Genomic DNA, 20552 nt, shown 5'->3' with positions numbered 1-20552 from the left:
CCTCACTTTACAGAAGAGGAAACTGAGGATCACACAGATTGCATAATTTGCCTAAAGTTACCTAGTTGGTAACCAGCACAGCCTGAATTTAAATTCAAATCTATTTAAATGTAACATCCAGATTCTTTTTTGTTAGACTGTGTTGTCTTACTGTGTGCCAAAACTTAATTTAGAGTTAGGAAAACAAAAAAGTTATCACAGAGTAATTTAATAGCTATAACTATTTTGGCAGAAGTGAGTCTTCATGACATGCCTGAGTGGCAAGGCTTGTAACAATTACAGTTCTCAGGAAATTTAGTTCAAGATCAAGATGGAGAATTAAATGCCAAACCTTTAATGTCAATGTAAGGGTAACAAATTAGTACAAGGGGGAATTTTTTGGCCCTGATTTTGGCTAATCTCAGTAAAAATCAAGACAGTTATGATAGAAGGATCCTGGATTAGATTTATGAGACTTAAGATTGCTTTCTCATTTTTAAGGAAAGTATTTCTTTGACAAACAATTTGTTTTTCAGCAAATCACAAACAGATAATGCTTAGCACTAGTATAAGACAATCGTTTGAAATGAAGAATAAGTAGAAGAAAATAGCATTTCTTCATGGTACATTTACATTATAGCTACTATAGAGCATTAAACCTACCGGGTCTTGAACATAGCAGGCAGTGAAATTGTTTGAGACTAAATAAATCAGGTACTCTGCCATTCTTCAGCACAAATGCTTTGGAGCAAGAATTGATCTTGGGCCATAACCAGGAAAACAAGACATCTAGGAAAACTTACATTCCGATTATAAACCTAACAATGTATCAAACAAAATTAAAAAAAAATAGGTAGAAACAAATCCTAGGATAGGCTACATTTGTAAAAACTTGAAAAACCTTAATAAAACCTTTTTTTTAAAATTGAAAAATTGGATCTAACTAAAGAGCTTCTGCACAGCAAATGAAATTATCATCAGAGTTGAACAGACAACCTACAGAATGGGAGAAAATTTTTGCAATCTATCTATCTCACAAAGGGCTAATATCCAGAATCTACAAGGAACTTATGCAAATTTACAAGAAAAAAAAATCCCATTAAAAAGCAGGCAAAGGATATGAACAGACACTTCTCAAAAAAAAGACATATATATGGCCAACAAACATATTAAAAAAACAGCTCAACATCACTGATCATTAGAGAAATGCATATCAAAACCACAATGAGATACCATCGTATGCCAGGCAGAATGGCGATTACTAAAAAGTCAAGAAACAACAAATGCTGGTGACGGTATGAAGAAATAGGAACGCTTTCACACTGTTGGTGGGAATGTAAATTAGTTCAACCACTGTGGAAGACAGTGTGGTGACTCCTCAAAGATTTAGAACCAGAAATACCGTTTGACCCAGCAATCCCATTAATGGGTATATACTCAAAGGAATATAAATCATTCTATTATAAAGATACATGCACGTGGATGTTTACTGCAGCACTATTCCCAATAGCAAAGACATGGAATCAACCCAAATGCCCATCAATGATAGACTAGATAAAGAAAATATGGTACATATATACCATGGAATACTATGCAGCCATAAAAAGGACATGAGATCATGTCCTTTGCAGAGACACGGATGAAGCTGGAAGCCATTATTCTCAGCAAACTAATGCAGGAACAGAAACCCGAACACTGCATGTTCTCATTTACAAGTAGGAGCTGAACAATGAGAACACATGGACACAGGGAGGGGAACACTTACTGGGGTCTGTTGGGGAAGGGTGGGGGGAGAGCATTAGGGGAATAAGCTAATGCATGCTGGGCTTAATACCTAGGTAATGGGTCGATAGGTACAGCAAACCACCATGGCACATGTTTACCTATGTAACAAACCTGCACATCCTACACATGTACCTCAGAACTTAAAAAACTAAATAAAATAATTTTATATAAAAAAGAAATACCTATAAAATTGTTTCACTGACCAAATCCTTTATCTTCAATATGCATGGAAGCTATACTTACAGAAACATGCCCTGAAAAGATGACTCTATTCTGAGTTTCATCTGAAAAGTTCACCATCTGTCTTTAGGAGTTCTCTATTCTATTACCAATTTTTTCTACGTTTTTCACATCTACATTAAATAATGACAAACTAAGAAGAGCAAGTTCAATACTTAATGCCATGAAATAGAATTTCCATTATTAATTTCACACTGGGCAATAGACTGCTGAGCAATCAAATATTTTTTCTATTTCTGGAAACAATCATAGAAATTTAAAGAATTGTTGCCAGGAAAAACTGTATATTCTCTGCTCTGTGTTTTTAAGAATGCCAACTAACTCCCTTTCTGAAATGGTCTCAGTATCATTGTTACCTAGACAGATTAAAAAATAGCTTCTGATTACCTTCAAAGGTCCCTTTTAATCCTATAAAATTTATGTTGCTATTCCAAGTCACATAAATCCCAGAAAAATAGAAGCCCACTGAAACTTGGGTTTTTATTTTTTTTTTTAAACAGATACTAACCACTTCACTCCTTAACCAAATAAAGAACCTTCTATATGCAAGGCACAATTTGAACATGATAATGAAATTAACCAACTCTATACTCATTTCTTTTCTCTGATCATACTTTTAATTCTTCCTAACAAAGGAAAATGTTTCCTTACAAGGTAACATGCAGCTACCTACTGGTATCTCCATTTCAATGACTGATGGGGCACCTCAAACCTACTGTGTCACAAACTGAACACAGTACCTGTCCTTTCCCCCTAATCTGTCAATCCTTTTCCTCCAAATTGCTTCTCTGTGGTGGTAGCAACACATCCATCAAGTCTCCCAAAGCAGAAACTTACTTTCTGCTTCATCCTTAGTGGCTACTCAGTCACCAAATGCTGTGAATTTTATTTCCTAAAATGTCTATTTCTAAATATCTCTAAAATCTTCAAATCCCTGCCATTATCACTACCACTGCCCTAACAATATAGTCTCGTTTCTCTGCCAGCCTTTACTAATAGACATCTTTTCCCCCATGGACTTACCCTTCCCTCTCTAGTCATTCTCTATGCTGTTTCTATAGTCATTGTCTAAACAGCAATGTAACGGCAATTCTCCCTTGCAGAACACTCTTCACTGACTACAAAGCCAAAGACCTGCAGCACTAATATGTAAAGTGACTGTATTCAGCAATGTGCTCCCTGCCTGCCCCTTCCACATCATCTCCTGATATCTTCTGCTATAGTTTGAATATCTGACCTTCCAAACTTCATGTTGAAATTTGATCCCTATGCTGGAGGTAGGGCCTAGTGGGAGGTGTTTGGGTCATGGGGCAGATCCCTCATAAATGTCTTGGTGCTGTCCTTGTGGTAATAAGTTCTCACTCTATTTGTTCCTATGAAAGCTTGTTGTTAAAAAGGGCCTGGCATGCCCCTTCCTTCTCTCTCTTGCTTTCTCTTTTGCCATGTGATCTCTACACCCACCAGCTCCCCTTACCCTTCGACCATGAGTAGAAGCAGCCTGAGTCCCTCACCTGAAGTAGATGCTGGTGTGATGCTTCTTGTACAGCCTGCAGAAATGTGAACCAAATAAACCTCTTTTCTTCATAAATTACCCAGCCTCAGGTATTCCTTTATGGCAACATAAAAATGGATGAAGGCAGAAAGTTGGTACTGAGGGGTGGGGTGTTGCTATAAAGAGACCTGAAAATGTGGAAGCAGCTTTGGAACTGGGTAATGGGCAGAGGCTGGAAGAGTCTGCAACGATCAGAAGACAACAGAAAGACTTAGGGAAGGTTTGAAACTTCTTAGAGATTGGTTAAGTGGTTGTGACCAAAATGCTGATAGAAATACAGACAGTAAAGGCCATGTTAATAAGGTCTCAGATGGAAATGGGGAACTTAGGAATTAGAGCAAAGGTCATCCTTGTTACACCCTAGCAAAGAACTTGGCTGCACTGTGTCCATCCCCTAGGGTTTTATGGAAGGCCAAACAATACTGGTACCCTATGGTATCTGCTGGAGGAAATTTCAAAGCAGTAAAGCATTCAAGAAGTGGTGTGGCTGCTTTTAACAGCTTATAATCAGATATGAGAGCAAAGAAATGACATAAAGTTGGAATTTATAATTAAAAAGGACACAGAACATAAAATTTGAGAAACTCAGCCTAGGCGTGTGGTACAGAAGGAAAGAACATTTTCAAGAGAGGAATCTAGGGGTGCTGTGGAGCAACCACTTGCTAGAGAGATTAGCAAGGATAAATCTTTGAGGTAGCTCCTTGCATCACAGGCCCAGAGGACTAAGAAGACAGAATGGTTTGGGAGGGACAAAGCTTTAACACTTCAGGATGCTGCTCTCTGCATCCCAGCCCCTCTGGTTCCAGCGATGGCTCAAAGGGTCCCAGGTACTGCTCAGGCAACAGCTCTGGAGGGTGCAAGCTGTAAGCTTTGGTGGCTTCCATGTGGTGTTAAGTCTGCAGGCATGCAGCATGCAAGAGTGGTGGAGGTTTGGCAGCTTGGAACTAGATTTCAGAGGATACATCAGAAAGCCTGGGTTCCCAGACAGAAGTCTGCTCCAGTGGTGGAGTACCTCCAGGCAGTCCTCACTGGGGCATTGCCTAGTGGAGCTGTGGGGTTGGGTTGCTCCCGTCCAGACCCAGAATCAGCCTGGAAAAACCTCTGGCATTCAGCTTCAACCTGTGAGAGCAAGCCATGTGGGTGGCAACCAGCAAAGCCACGGGGGTGGGGGTGCCCAAGGCCTTGGGAGCCCACCCCTTGTACCAGTGTGCCCGGTATACAGAACATAAAGCCAAAGGAGATTATTTTGGAGATTTAAGGTTTAGTGTCTGCCCTGATAGGTTTTGGACTTACAAGGGGCCAGTTACCCCTTTCTTTTGGCCTGTTCCTCTTATTCCTCCCTTTTGGAATGGGAATGTTTACCCAGTGCCTGTACAACCATTATATCTTGGAAGCAAATAATTTGATTCTGATTTTACAGATTTACAGCTGTGAGGAACTTGCCTTGAGTCTCCAGATGAGACTTTGGATTTCTGAGTTGGTGCTGGAACAAGGTAAGACTTTTGGGGACTGCTGGGATGGAATGATTATATTTTGCATGTGGGAAGAACATGAGGTTTGGGTGGCTAAGGGCAAAATGCTACATTTTGGATATTTGACCCTCTAAACCTCATGTTAAAACCTGATCCCCAGTGTTGGAGGTGGGGTCTAATGTGAGGTGTTTGAGTCATGGGGTGGGGCGGATCTCTCATAAATGGCTTGGTGCTGTCCTTGTGGTAATAAGTAAGTCCTTGCTCTATTAGTTCCTGTGAAAGCTGGTTGTTAAAATGAGCCTGGTACCTCCCTTCCCTCTCTCTTGCTTCCCTTCCCACCATGAGATCCCTGCACACACTGGTTTCCCTTCCCCTTCTGCTGTGAGTGGAAGCAGCCTGAGTCCCTCACCAGAAGCAGATGCTGGTGCCCTGCTTCTCATATGGCCTGCAGAACCATGAACCAAATAAATCTGTTCTTTATACTTAGCCTAAGATATTCCCTTATAGCAACAAAGAAATGGACTAAGAAACCCTCCTTTGTTTCTTCCCCATTTTTATGCCTCTCTTTGATCTCACATCTCAATTTTAGAAAGCTCTAGCATAGGTACAAAGAGATGATCCAATGAGCCAAGTGTTAGATTATAAGTTAGTCTACTTAATTTTGATTAATTACATTATGCTTGTATTTATACAAAAATAAAGCCAAAATACATAACCAAACAAAACAAAAAATAAAACCAAGCTTGAGTGTGGTGGAGCTATACTTAATATTTAATGAAAGCCTGCTTTATAGGCCCTTAAGTATATAGAAAATGCTTTGGTTTAAAATACAGTCCTTTAGGTTTCCTAATCAAACACACAACTTACATATTTCTATCCCAGAAAATAAATGATAAATCCAGATACTAGCTATGAATTGTCATTCAAAATTTTGAGTATAAAAATGTTTCTTAGTGCCTTTCACATTTTCTGCTATCCTTTTTTTTAAGCATTAAGATGAGTGATGTAGAGTTCAAAGGAAAAACACTAAGATCATTTTCTACTCCAGCAATCTGCAGTAAATACAAACTAATGTACTCTTTTCTCTTTCCTATATTCAACAATTTTTGTATCTATGATCCAGCTGCTCCAATTACAAATCCTCTCTGTATAACAGCCAAATATGAAATTTTATTAGCCATTAGATCACATTATACACTTTACTCTGCACATAAGGGAAAAAAAATTATAGCTAAAGTTAGAGAAATGTTAGAGAGAAATTGTGTTGCAGAATTTTTTTTTTTGCTGTATAAACACTGCACAATAATTAGGGAAGAATAATTCATTTCAAACTTAATATAACTTTCAAATATATCCCCTGGTTCATACGATATAAAGATATGCAATCAGCAACAGTTAAACAATGAGCTTGGTGAGCTTTTGGCCAAGTGTGTTACTTTTTTTTTTTTCCAAAAATTACTAAGGTGATATCATGAATAAACACAATAGAATAAATTGATGAAATTCACAAGTTGTCCTGTGACTAGTGCTTATGTAACAGATCCATAAATGCATCTATAAATAATAATAATATCAGATGATGCTCTTAAAAACATTATACAAACTTTTAGAAAAATGAAACTTTTAGCAGGGTAAAGACTACTGAGATAGGCCACATGATTTGCAATTAATTCTAAAAGTGATCACCAATAAATTCTTCTGGCTCTGTGTAGATGGAAAGCCATTCAATCTTAAGAAAATTAGGCAGAGGTATCTGTTTTAAATATGGTACAAAACTTACAATACAAACGAAAATTGGTTCTGAACTCACAGCAGAGAGATACTGAAACGTTTATCTGGGGAAAAGGCCTCTCTTGGGACAAATCCTTTTCCTAAAGTTATCATAGGGAAAGTATGTTAAATGATATTACCAAGTATTAAGACTCACTAATTTACATTAATATCTGGTAATGACAGGATGTTGTGCTCATAAGTGCTGCTCTATAGAACAGTTAATATACCATACCAGGTGAGGGAGAACTTCTGGTACTTCTTACCCTGGCATCATATTCAAGGACAAAAGGAGGAAAGTCAATCTGTTCTGGTGATATGGCAGAAAACAGCTGGTGGAGGCTGTCCACATGGTGGATTTTGTCCTTCAGTCCTGAGACAGAAAAGGTGGTAAAAAACCATGTTGACACCTGATTAATAGAAGAGAAAAAATAATTTAAGCTAGTTGCCATAGTTAGAAACAAACACAATTTGGAAAACTTATAGTAGATAAAAACTATATTTCAAAGTCTTAAAATAACTAGTGTTTTTCAAAGCGCAATCTGAATTGTGCAATCATCAGTTTAGTTGATTATTAATAACATTAAAAAGAAGAAATGAGGATAACACTGACTAGAGACTATAAGAATGAGTTTTCTTTCATGAAGCTTTTGTTTCCATTACATGTATATAAGTTCCCATGCATGTAGTGTGTTAGTGCTGTACTACATGCTTCTGTGGGTTGTAGTCAAAACCGTTGCATTATTTGGTAGAATAATTGGTGTTCCAGTCTTCTGAAAATGGTTAATATCTCCAGATCTCACACTGTAAATTTTTCAAATGAGACTGAAAAGAAAATTTGTGCCAATATTTGGGACTTATATATTTTCAGCTGATGCTTGGCATGAATTTCTTTCTTGAAGTCCATCGAAGTGAATCACTTGTAGATGTGGTGCCATCTTTGCTCATTTCACTTGACAACATGCAATCCCTCTCTAAAAGCTAGTCTGCAAAATTTGTTGGTTTCCAAAAAAAGGATAAAAAATTCTTGATACCAAACAATACTGACATAAACTAGGTAATGGCTTGAATTTAAAAATTACTGTTTATCTATCTAAATTGGCGATCACAAATTAGTCCATGTTTATCAACATACTATACAATAGTCCTATGAGGCAGGTATGATATTGTTGCTATCCCCATTTTACTTACAGAAGAAGGTAATGTATGCAGGAAATAGCAAACTTTTTTGAAAAGGACCATTATAGTAAATATTGCAGGCTTCTTGTAATAACATTACCAGAAAATTGTTCACAAGGCATGCCTGAAGGTTCTTGGAGTAGTGCAATATTGGAGGCAGGACAACATGAAAATTAATTAGGAGGCTGCTGTGTCATTTCAAGTAAAAGCTGATAGTGGGATGAACTAATGTAGAGGCAGTGGGAATAAAGACACAGACATAAATTTGAGCAATCGTAAACACACAGAACTGATGCAACGTGCTAGGAGATGAGGTACAGAAAGTGCTCCAGAATGCCTCTCTGGTTTCTGGCTTAGGCACTTGGGTAGGCAGTAGTCCCATTTGCTAACACAGAGAACACAAACAGCAGTTCAGGAATAGGTGGAAGAGGAGTACATGAGGAGTTCTGTTTAAAAATGTTGAACTTCAGGGTCCTATAAGACACCTAAGTAGAGATATCTAACCAGTAGTTCAATACCAAGGTCTAAAGCCTAAGAATGACAATGATGATGATGATGATGATAATAATGACAATGATAATGATAGTGTACATTTACTGAGCACTTATTATACGTCAGGTAATGTTTTAAGTATTTTACATGTATTAACTCATTTCATCTTTCAGTAACCCTAAAAGATAGGTACTATTATTATTCCCATTTTATAGCAGATAAAATTAAAGCAAACAGAAATTATACTACTTGCCTGAGATGATAAATTGATAACTGGTAGAGCTGGGATTAGAACCCAGGTAATCTGAATCTTGAAACCATGGTTCTAAACATTAGGCTTTATTGCCTCCCCAGATATATGTTTGAAGATTGCATATATTTTGGAGGGTCACTGAAGAAATGGGAATAAAAAAGGTATAGAATTAAAGATGAGGGTGGAGAAACACGGGAACACTAACACTCAAAGGATGCAAGCAGGAAGCCAGGTGCAGTGGCTCATGCCAGTAATCCCAGCAATTTGGGAGGTCAAAATGGGAGGATTACTTGAGGCCAAAAGTTTGAGACCAGCCTTGGCAACAGAGCAAGACCCCATCTCTATAAAAATACAAAATAAAAAAAATTAGCCAGACATGATGGTGCACGTCTGCAGTCCTAGCTATTCTGGAGGCCAAGGTGGGAGGACCCCTTGAGGCCAGGAGTTCTAGGTTACAGAGAGCTATAATCACACCACTGCACTCCAGTGTGGGTGACAGACTGAGACCCCGTCTCTAAAAAGAGATGAGAAGAGAGAGAGAGGCTGACAAATGAGACTGAGAAGCAGCAGCTAGAAGTAGGAGAGAAACCACGCAAGGTAAGTTTCAAAGAAGCCAAGACAAAGCGTGTCAAGGAGAAGTGATCAACTGTGTTTAAGGCTGTAGGGAATGCAGGTAACAGACAGAGAGAAAAGTGTCTATTAGATTTAGTGACCCAGAAATTATGGATGATTTTGGTGTGAAAAGCTTCAGCTGGCACAGCAGGATAACCACACTGGAGTAATTTAAAAGGTACATGAGAAATGGAGACGGTGAGCATAGAACAAAGATTATACTAAACAATTTTGGTCATAAAGTGGAGGAGAGAAAAACAGATCTTAGCATTTTTAAAAGTTGATAGATAATTTGGATCCAGCAAAGCGGGAGAGGAGAAAGACGCTAACTGTTGAAGAGAGCTTCTTAAGGAAATGGAAATACACTCTGTAGTTTACAGTCTGGGATTAAAATGCCTAGATTCAAATCCAGCCTTTGCTACTAACTGTTAGTTATCTTGGTTCCTTAATTTCTCTAAGCATCAATTCCCTTACCTGTATAGTGGGACAACTACTGCCACCTATTTCACAGGTATACTGCAAAGCTTAAGCAAGATAATTCACGGGAGGAACTGGCAGATAGCAAGTGCTCAGAAAACTTAAGCTAATGTCATTACTATGGGATTCACAGCACAGGGAGAGGGACTGTCCTTCATTAAGAAGGACATTAATGAAATGTGTTCATTAAGATGGAACACATTTTTGTGACAGACAAAAAGGAGGCAATGATAAGAACAGTTAGCAAGTAGGTTTGGAGTGGGAAGGTAAAGATAAAGAGCTCTTTACTGATGGTTTGAGCGAAGAAAGCAGTACAATGGATTATTTCAAGTTTAGGTTTTGATGGGCAGGTGTGATGAAAGGGTAACAGGTCATAGGTTAATTTAGGCATTGACAAGAGTGGATGAAGTGATGAAATGTCAGTTTTTAGCTTGATAGAGAAGAAAATAAAGGCAAGATGATATTTTCAGAAAGAGTAAAAAGACCAAGAGACTAGATATCTTGATGAAGTCAAGATGTAGGTTTAGGTAGTGGGAATATAATTGTGAGCAAGACTGCTATATTCTAGCCCTCATGGATGTTGCTGGCTCATGTATAAGGAAGAAAATTAAATATGCAATTAAAATAAAAACATAACAATGATATAAGACTACGGAATCTTAAGGGGTTACAATGCAAGAACAGCTACTAGCTGCAGGATTGGTCAGGGAAGGATTTCTACAGAAAGTACAGCTGAGACTTGAAGGTCAAGCAGGAGGTAGCCATGGGCAGAGGAGGGAAGTGTATTCTGTAACAACAGCATAAACGAGGCCCAGATGAACAAAGAGCATGAAAACAGGCAGGGACTGATGGGCTAACGGCTTATAAGGGTTGCCCACAAAGGCGCTGGAGTCACATACAACCAAAACATCAGGACCACAACTCAAGATCACTTATAAACCAGGAAATTAGCAGTCACAATGGTGACAGCAACAATTAAGTTGCTGAGCTATTATTATCTTAATACTCTGGGCATGTAGTGCACATAAATTCTAGATTTAGCCAAAGAGAAAAATACTGTACCTTTGAACGAAATGTGGGATGAACAAAATAAACAGCCTTCAAATTCCTCTTGTACCTGATCCAAAAATAAAATGACAAAAAAAATCAGTATAAGTTCATGCCTAAAACCAATTAATATTACAGACTATTAACTATTTGCCTGAGTATATAAATATATTCAGAGAAAAATAAAGGCAGCTATAATTTACAGATTGAATTTTAGGTGAATGTCAAAAACAATTCAGAAAACATTCCATTTTTTAAAGTATCTGTTTTATAGGAGATATTAAGTGCTTCTGTCAGCTGCTATAGGTAGGACAAAGTTAAGTAAATTTGTATTTAACAAACAAATTTATGGTGTGTCATTTTTTAATATGATGCTAGAATCTCTGGGATCAGAGTTAAACAGCAGCTAAACCACTTAAAATTATAGCAAAATTTTAAACTAAAAGTTTCAATGGTCATATTACAACAACTAACAGAATTTGCTGTGTCCCAGAAATTGTAGAGGCCTTCTACTTAAATTCTCAAAACAATGCTGTGAGCTCAGTACTATTATTGCAGCTATTTTTGCCCTCCCAAAGTCACCCAGCCATCAAGTGGCAGAGCCAGGAACTGAACCCAGGCAATACCACTCCAGATTCATTCTCCTATCCACTATTCCATCTGGCCTCTCTACATGTGCCTGAGATTTTTTCAACAGTTCAATAATCAACATTGGGTCATGTGAGGTTAATTGGAAAGGACTTCAGAGAAATAGTACAAACTATTTCACAGTTGAGGCCTGTTCCACGTTTAAGAACTGGTTAGTGGTAGAAGCAGAACTACATACATACAACCCACATTCAGAGTAAGCTAAAAAGGTGTCTATTGGGTAATGAAAGCTTTAATATTCCTAAATAAGATGAGATTTAATGGGAGAAGGAGGATAGCTAGAAATTTATGGTAACTTGCCTTCTTTGTACCCTAACTGTAAAATGGGCTTTTCAATGCAATCCACAGACATTGTGATGCTACAAATAACAAAACAGCTAACAGGAGGATTGAGTGCCACTTTTTATTCAGAAAAAAATATTAATAAGAAAAAATGTAAAACACTACATTTCATCTTTGCTATAGTGGGGTATCATATATTTTCTGGTTAAAATTTCCATTATCATTTCAAGGGAAATATGCTTTAATGAAAATAATTTTCTAGCTCCAAGTCAGTAACCTGGGTTCAAGTCCAAATTCTGCATTTACTGTTGTGAGACTCTGGGCACATACTTCACCTTGCAGAATGTCAATATCTTCCATCTTTCAAACACAGATAATATCTCTCCTAACCAACTCCTGGGTTAAAGGATCAAGGTAAATAATGTTTATAAATGTATTTTGATAAGTATAATATATCATATAAATAGAAGGTAGCATTTTTGTTATTTTATACGCAAAGATTGGTAATGTAAAAAGTTTACATATGAATTTACTTTAATGCAAAATAAGTTTCAGTTAGGGAGGGTCTCCTATGATTGAAATATCTAATCTAGGTATGATAAAAGTCTTTGTTACATGAAATATCCTTTCACAGAATACAAAGCAATGTTTGCCACTGCTTAATATTAGAAAAGAAAGAAACTATTTCCCCTTCATAATTTGCAAAAATAACTAACTTGACATCAACAACATCGTAGAGTTTCTTCAGGAAGTCGGAGTCCAGGTGATTGTATTCGCTGGTCAGGGTGTGAAAATACACTAATACATACTCCTTCACAGCAATGTGATCCATTACATGAATGAAATATAAGAGAGCCTAAAAGAAAAAAGGGGAATAAAGGTGAAGATCATTTTGAACAGTAGTCTATTTCACAGAGACCAAGAAAAAACAAAACAAAACAAAACAAAACAAAACAGAAAATTAACCTACTCTATGCCCTAGTCATCATAAATGGATAACTCAGAGTGATGAATATCCATTCTCTTTAAAAAGAGCTCCAGGAAAGTGAATCATCCCAGTGTTTAATTATTCTCATAAGTGCTACAGTACAATTCCTTTTTGTCTTATTCTAAGTGATAGAGGAGAACAATCAGTCTCTATCCTCTAAAACAATTCTTCAAATACTGGAAAAAGTTCTTGGATCAACTACCAGGTTTTCTCTCTCTAGGATAATGATATCAAAATCATTAGAAGTAGAATTTCTATACTTTGAATCATTTTTGAAGTTTCCGCTTGAATTCAATCAAAGTCTTTGCAGTCTCTAGTCAGAAACAGACTCATCGCCTGCACATAACCAAGAATTACTATAAAAAGATATAATGAGTGGTGCCTCACATGATTCACGTTAAGAGCTAATTTTTTTAGATCTTTAGTGCTGATCTGAAGGAGGACATTGAGAGCAGGTTTAATCAGTAGATGGCAACAGGTTGGGAAGCATTTCTAGAGCTCTGAAAGATTCAAATTTACTGTGACCCAGATCGGTTATAGAAATATTCCATTACAAAAATGATGAATTTAAGAGAAACACTAAAAACAAAACAGAGATACAATATAGGCAGGGCCAGTATGACCCAGTGGTTTAGCTGTAAACAATCACATAGAAAAAGCTAAGAGGTAACAACTGAAGGATTACTATAAAACAAACAGTTTCCCAATTCCTCTTCAGGTGAGTCCTTGACATTAACATTGTTGGATTAACATGGACTAGGATCCAACTGCTACTAGAGCAGATAGAGAAGGGCATTAAGAAAACACAGTATCTTTCCATTCATTACCTGCTTTGGTAACTATTATTATCACCATCTATCTCAATATTTTACAGGAAATGATACATCATGAATATCCAGAACCCCATGCAAGTACACACCAAAATCAAATGCAAAGATTTATGGTTTTATTTGTATTAATCACATTATTATGAAAATGAGGGTCACACTGATTATTAAGAACATAAATGATTACAAACAGAAACTTACTAACGGTATAATTTTCATCAGTTTATTTATTCCCTTCGTGTGTGTGTGTGTGTGTGTTCTGTTTGTTCGAGACAGGGTCGCTCTCTGTTACTCAGGCTGGAGTGCAATGGCATGATCTTGGTTTGGGAGATCTTGCAACCTCTGCATCCCGGGCTCAAATGATCCTCCTGCCTCAGCTTCCCAAGTAGCTGGGACTACAGGCATGTGCCACCATGCCTGGCTAATTTTTGTATTTTTCGTACAAAATAGATAGGAGATAGGATTTCGCCATGTTGCCCAGGCTGGTCTCGAACTCCTGGACTCAAGCGATCTGCCTGCCTCAGCCTCCCAAAGTGCTGGGATTACAGGCATGAACTACCACACCTGGCTGTGTGCATATTTTTATTATTCTTTATTATTCTTTTTTATCCTCTTACCAGATTGCTGCCTCATCTTCTTTCTGTCCATTCTCCACCCCCCACCCCAGGGCAATTAGGATACTTCTTTTCGGCTTCAAATTCAACTTCTTAAGTTTTTATCACTATATAACTATATCACTATATATGACGAAAAAATGTGAAAGACAAATTCTCCATGAAATCCCTTTCCTTGAGATATTTTCCTTGTTTTTGTGCTTAAAAACAAACAAACAAACAAAAAACCCAATGAAGGTCAATGTAGATACAAATTAATGTATCACTGTTCTCCTATTAAATTATATTCTAAACATTTCTCTACAGTACTTGCCTCTGTAACCATAATTTATAAGGGTCACAGAATATCCTATTTGAATGTACCATAATTATCTGTGAGGAATTTAAGTTTTAACTTTTTGCTACAAATGACCCTGTGAATAATATGCCTGGTTCAGTGCTTTTAGTTTTTTTTACCCAAACAACAGTGCCTAAGAGTTTGAGGACTTAGCCAGAAGTAATTATCAGCTTTTGTCCAACTGGTTTATCTTAAATTCTGTGTAATTTTGCATTTTTAAGTATACAATTTTTTTTTTTACTATGGTTATTAATTACTGATTAGTTAAAGTTATCATCCTTTGAAGTCAGTTCCTAACAAAACTGATGTGCTAGGATTCTCTACATAATTATCTTGTGGGTTCCATTGTCCCTTGTATGAGTATTCTGATTTGAATAGTGTCAGGGCCTATAGCTAGTTCCACACTTTGGGTTATTTCCTTAGTATAAGTTTTCAGAAATGAAATTAATAGATCAATGGGTGTGATCACTTTTATAGTTTCATCTTTGATGACAATAATTATTTAAGAGTTAAGGCATCTCATTTTAATTCACCTTTTTTGGACTACTAATCACACTGAATATTTTCTTATTTTTATCTACCAGTTATAACCATTTTTCTTTTATGAATCATCTATTTCTGTTCTTTGCCTCCAAATGAAGGGATTATAGAATTACGCTATCTTGGGTAAACTACATTTCTGTTTTTTTTTCTTCCAATAGATACACAAACATTAATTTTTCTTTTTTCAAAAAAGAATTTGATTACACAATTATAATACAGAATGATTCCAACCACTTACTAGTTACATCATATCCAAAACAAAGCAGTTGTGGTTTTGAAGATCATATTACTGTATTCCAGTATTTTTTATTTCTTAGACAGAGAAAAATCAAACCCCTAATCGAACTGAAATGATACAGGTCCACTCATAGAACCAGGTCTGCTCCTCTGTCAGTGATACACAATTCAGCCTTGATTCATATTGTAGGCCTTGATTCCAAATTCATATACTACTTATTTTTTCAATCAACATTATTTGTAAAACAGAGCCTTTTTATGGCTTACCTTGTCCATATCTATTAATGTTACAGGAATGTTTCTTCCAACTACCACCATCACTGTTCGACCACAGTTATCAACACCTATAAACAGGAAATGTCATCAGCACCCAGAAACTTCATTCCAAGAATATTATTTGTCTTGGGCTCTGACTTTATAAAATATTCTACGTGAATTTAAAAGATTGAAAACAAGGAAGTATAAGTTGCTCGAATTTCATCTTCCAATTTTTTTTTCTACTCTGCAGATAACACCTTTTTTTAAAGCTTCATGAGGGTTTTGATCACTGCCCTTTTAAGAGAAGACCTCTTAAAGATTTTAAATCAAGAACAAACAGCCAAAGATCTTTTAAAGTATTTTATTATTTTCTAGAGACAGGATCTTGCTCTGTCCCCAGGCTGGAGTACAGTGGTGTGATTATAGCTTACTGCAGCCTCCGTCTCCAACTCCTGGGCTCAAGCAATCCTCCCAACTCAGCCTCCAAAGTAGCTGGGACTACAGGCATGCACCACCACACCTGGCTAATTTTTTCATTATTTTGTAGAGATGGGGTCTTGCCATGTTGCCCAGTCTGATATTGAACTCCTGGTCTCAAATGATCCTCCTGTCTCCACCTCCCAAAGTGCTGTGATTACAGATATGAGCCACCATGCCCAGCCCCCAAAAACTTTTCATAAACAGCTTTTTGCTTAAGCTCACTACAACTTTGATCCAGGAAAAACTAAATAGCACTCAAATCTGAAAATTACTAAAAAGTACCATCTGTAAAAGAAATACAATGCAGAAAGAATGGGAATCTGGGAACTTTCATTCTCTCCATCATATATTTATGTAAGGTTTGAATTTTGTAGTAGCAAGCATATGGTACTTTTAAAAGCAAAAACATTTTTTAAAAGGGACACTAGCATGAAATAAAGTTGGCCAATGCAGAACTATAAGTTGAAAATTTTACAGATTGGGATGTTATTTTTAAGATCTTGATGACAGGCAAAACTATCTTCATTAGTACAAAACCATTTTGTTCATAGATACAATAAATGAAATCAGAGAAAAATGAATTCTCAAATAGCATGCTTGGTAGGGCTCTTAATTAGTGAAAGAATAAGTTACCATATATTTAAGCTCACCTGTTTGGTATAAGGCTTTTAGAGAAGCAATATCAGACAGATCCTCAGATCTTGCTTGACATAACCAGCGATTATAACTAGGGAAATAAATGATATAATCATTATAATAAACCCTTGGAAATTAAATTTACAAATGGGACCAATTTTTAATACCTTTCCCTGACCCTAAAAATTTTCAAGTATATATTTCATTATAATAGGGAAGGAGTTAAAGCATTAAGCCATGTAGAATCTCTACTACATGTTATTGATAAAATAAACACAAAGAAATTATTGAGAAAGGAAGGTGTTCATTATTTTAAAAATCCTTATAATCAAATAAAGATTGTACAGGTAAATGGCTAAGATACCAAATATTCAAACTAACCTTGTTTTAAAATACTATTGTTTTCCTTTACTAAAAACATGCATAGAGAAAGTCTAAAGCAATGGCAGAGTTCCAAAACAGATGCTCACTCACTCAACAAGGATTTGAGTGCTTACTCTATGATAGTTACTGAGAATACTATCATGAAAGGACATGGTTGCCTTCCTCAAGAAGTTCACTTTCAGGGGAAAAACAGGCAAGTGCTGTACATGTTATGTGGGATCACAAAGGAGTTGGGTAAATTTATCTGGGAAGTCCTGGAATATTTAATCATCAGTTAGTCAAACTAGTTGTAGTGATATCCCACAGACCAGATCATATGGACTGCAGTTTGGCTTTGGATAAGAGGATGTTAAAGCTGGAAGAGACATTAAAGATCTTGCAGATGGAAATGACACGCAAAAGATTAATAGTCAAGTTCATCTCAGACTTCCCAGCCTATTAAATAGTAGAGTTGAATTTGAAGTTACACTCAGGTCTCTGGATTTCCGGAAAGGTCAGTGCTTTTTCTACTATATCACACTAATTTCTTGAAATTAAAAGTGCCACTTACTTGATTGTGAAAACACTTTCAAGACACCTAAATGTATGAAAAGCAACTCTGAAGTGTATAGATCACATTTGGCAATATCCAGTAACAACAACAACAAAAAGCTTAACTAGGAGAGGGGAGATTTGGCTTCTAATCCTACTGCTTTCGGTGCAAACTTACTAAAGTCATTTACCTTTATGGAATTCAGTTTCCTTACGTGAAAAATGGAATTCATATGGGAGGGACATCTTTCAGCTATAAAGTACAATTGCACAACTAAAAATATTTAATGGGAAGTCTATCACATACAGACTGAAATCAACAAGTGACATGCCTGTCAGTTTCACAGATATCGTTACTGCTTGTGAAAAACATAGTGCTACTGCATTAGTTCTATAGACTGCCTTCTCAAATTTGTGATTTACCAATCTATGCAAATTGAAAAGTCAAAGACAGTAGCTTTTAATTTTGTTTCAAAATATAATTTCAAAGTCAAGAAAATGCCTCTTTATTGTAGTTCTCCCTAAATCATATGCACTATTCCATATTTTCATACAGTCATTTCCTATTTACAGTAAATCAAAATTCTATTTCTTTACTTAAAAATTATTTTCTTTGACAAATAATGTATGTAATGTTTTGATATACGGATACATTGTAAAATGGCTGAATCAAGCTAATTAACATATCCATTACCTCACATATTTATCATTTTTTTTGGTGAGAACAGTTAAAATGTATTCTTTTATCAATTTTCGGGTATACAACACATTCTTATTAACTACAGTCACTGTATTGTATAATAAATCTCTTATTCTTCTCGTCTAACTGAAATTTTGTATTCTTTGACCAACATCTCCCCAATCCCACCCCAATACCACCAGCACCTGATAACCACTTTATTTTCTGTTTTTCTGAGTTCAGTTTTTTTAGGTTCTACATATAAGTGAGATCATGCTATATTTGTTTTTCTGTGCTTGACTTATTTCACTTAACATACTGTCTTGTATCTTTAGTATGAAGGTTAAAAGACAAAACTATTACAAATAATAGCAACAATAATTTGTTAAGAGACAAAAATAATATAAAAACGTAAATTATGACATCAAAAATGTGGCAGTGAAGAATAAAAGTATAGAGTTATGTTTTTTAAATCATTCTATTATATACTTTCTAATTGTTTATAATGAGACTAAACAGCAAAATATATATTACATCATATGGGCACCACAGTATCTAGCACAAAGCATATAACAGGATTCAATTAATACCTATTAACTTCTATACTCTGTTTATATATCCATTGGCTCATTTTTCAAAGATTTATTGAATAAATGCAGTGTTTGCATCATAGTAGGTACTAAATTCTTCGCTAAATGAAATAATAAACATGAGTATTATGTAAGGTATTTTGGGGCCTGAGATGAATTTAAAAAGGCTCTTGAGTTTAAGGCTGCATATGTGAGACAGACATATTACAGTACGAATAAAATTAACTTTGTAATAAGAACAAGACAGGTAACCAGAAGTCTAAATACTCTATCAATCAAATATGTATGCTGAGAAGGGGAATGGTGGTGGGGAAGGAGGTGGGGTGAGAAGGAGCAGAGTGGAGGCAAATTCTAGATATATTGTAGAAACAAATGCTCCCTTCTTTGTATCCCCAAAGACTTCTACCATGTTCAGTGCAAAACTTTACACACTTATTGAAATGGCTATTTCTATTACATTAGACCACCAGATAGAGAATATGTCATATTTGTCTCTGATTTATAGCCAATGCCTAGGGTAGTTCCTGACACTCAATCTCTATATCTATATCTATATCTATATCTATATCTATATCTATCTATATTCAATGAACTCTAAAAAAACTTTTTTTAAACTGGAACTCAGTTGTACAAAATGGAATACATCATCTTTAACTGAAAACACTCGCATAACTGGTATATGCATGGTCCACTTAGAAGACTAGTTATATAATTATTTATCTTTAATGAAGTAATAAGCACCCTAAAATCTACCACTGTAACAAAAATTAGCACTTTCACAATAACTTTCATCTAACCATGTGCTACTTCCCACCGTTATCTGGAATTCCAGGTTAATCATTTATTGCTTTCCTTTTTATATTGTTTTAAATTCATCTACATGTAGTCAATGTAAGACATTATTTTTTGCTTGTTTCTAACTATTTAAAAAAGCTTATCATGCTGTGTAATCTCTTGGGTCTTACGTTTTTGACTTATCATATTGCTAACATTCATCCATATCACTGGATTTCAATGTCGTTGATTGATTTGGACAATCACAGGTTGAGCATCCCAAATCCAAAAATACAAAATCTGAAATGCTCCAAAATCCAAAACTTTCTGAGTGCCAACATAAACAATTAAAACAAAAACGCTCACTGGAACATTTCGGATTTTTGGGATTTGGGATGTTCAACTGGTAAGTACAATACAAATATTTCAAAATCCAAACAAATCAGAAATCCGAAACACTTCTGGTCCCAAGAATTTTAGATATGGCATACTTAATCTGTATATATCATGTATTCATACTAGATAAAAACTATATATTTTTTTCATTCACTCTCTCACTGATGGGCACTTGGGCTGTTTCCAGGGTTTTGCTATTGTGAAGAGGGCTACGATCAACTTGTTTTGCGTGTCTCCTGGTAGACATGTGCATGATTTCTCTTGAGTAGGTACCAATGAGTGAAAGTGCTAGGTTACAGGGAATGTTTAATTTTAGGAGATAAGGACAAACCTCTTTTCCAAAGCATTGCACCAAATTATACTTCTATAAGAAGCATATGAGACTCTGTGAATCCCTGTCCTCACCAACACTTGCTACTATTAGATATTTTAGTGTTTGCCAGTTGGATAGGTTAGAAATAGTAAAGCATTTCTCTAGTCAGTAATGAGG

General features: G+C 36.0%; 1 protein-coding gene across 6 annotated transcripts in view; it reads right to left on the bottom strand.

Moving 5' to 3' along the window:
• The window catches only part of GDAP2 (ganglioside induced differentiation associated protein 2), a 68445-nt gene that overhangs the window by 7459 nt on the left and 40434 nt on the right, over positions 1-20552 (bottom strand). For 3 of the 6 annotated variants that reach the window (XM_002810362.6, XM_063728008.1, XM_063728017.1), the window contains exons 9-13: positions 16723-16799; positions 15602-15678; positions 12505-12644; positions 10874-10928; positions 7065-7208 (exon numbers count right to left, since the gene is read on the bottom strand). In XM_002810362.6, the coding sequence (XP_002810408.2) occupies positions 7065-7208; positions 10874-10928; positions 12505-12644; positions 15602-15678; positions 16723-16799 (493 nt within the window). Of the gene's footprint in view, positions 1-655; positions 798-7064; positions 7209-10873; positions 10929-12504; positions 12645-15601; positions 15679-16722; positions 16800-20552 lie in introns of those variants that run through there. The other 3 variants (XM_054528907.2, XM_054528912.2, XM_009245703.4) reach the window with 2 other exon arrangements.

The sequence above is a fragment of the Pongo abelii genome, chromosome 1 (assembly GCF_028885655.2).
Source record: "Pongo abelii isolate AG06213 chromosome 1, NHGRI_mPonAbe1-v2.0_pri, whole genome shotgun sequence".
NCBI lineage: Eukaryota > Metazoa > Chordata > Mammalia > Primates > Hominidae > Pongo > Pongo abelii.
This window is presented reverse-complemented; position numbering and strand designations above follow the sequence as displayed.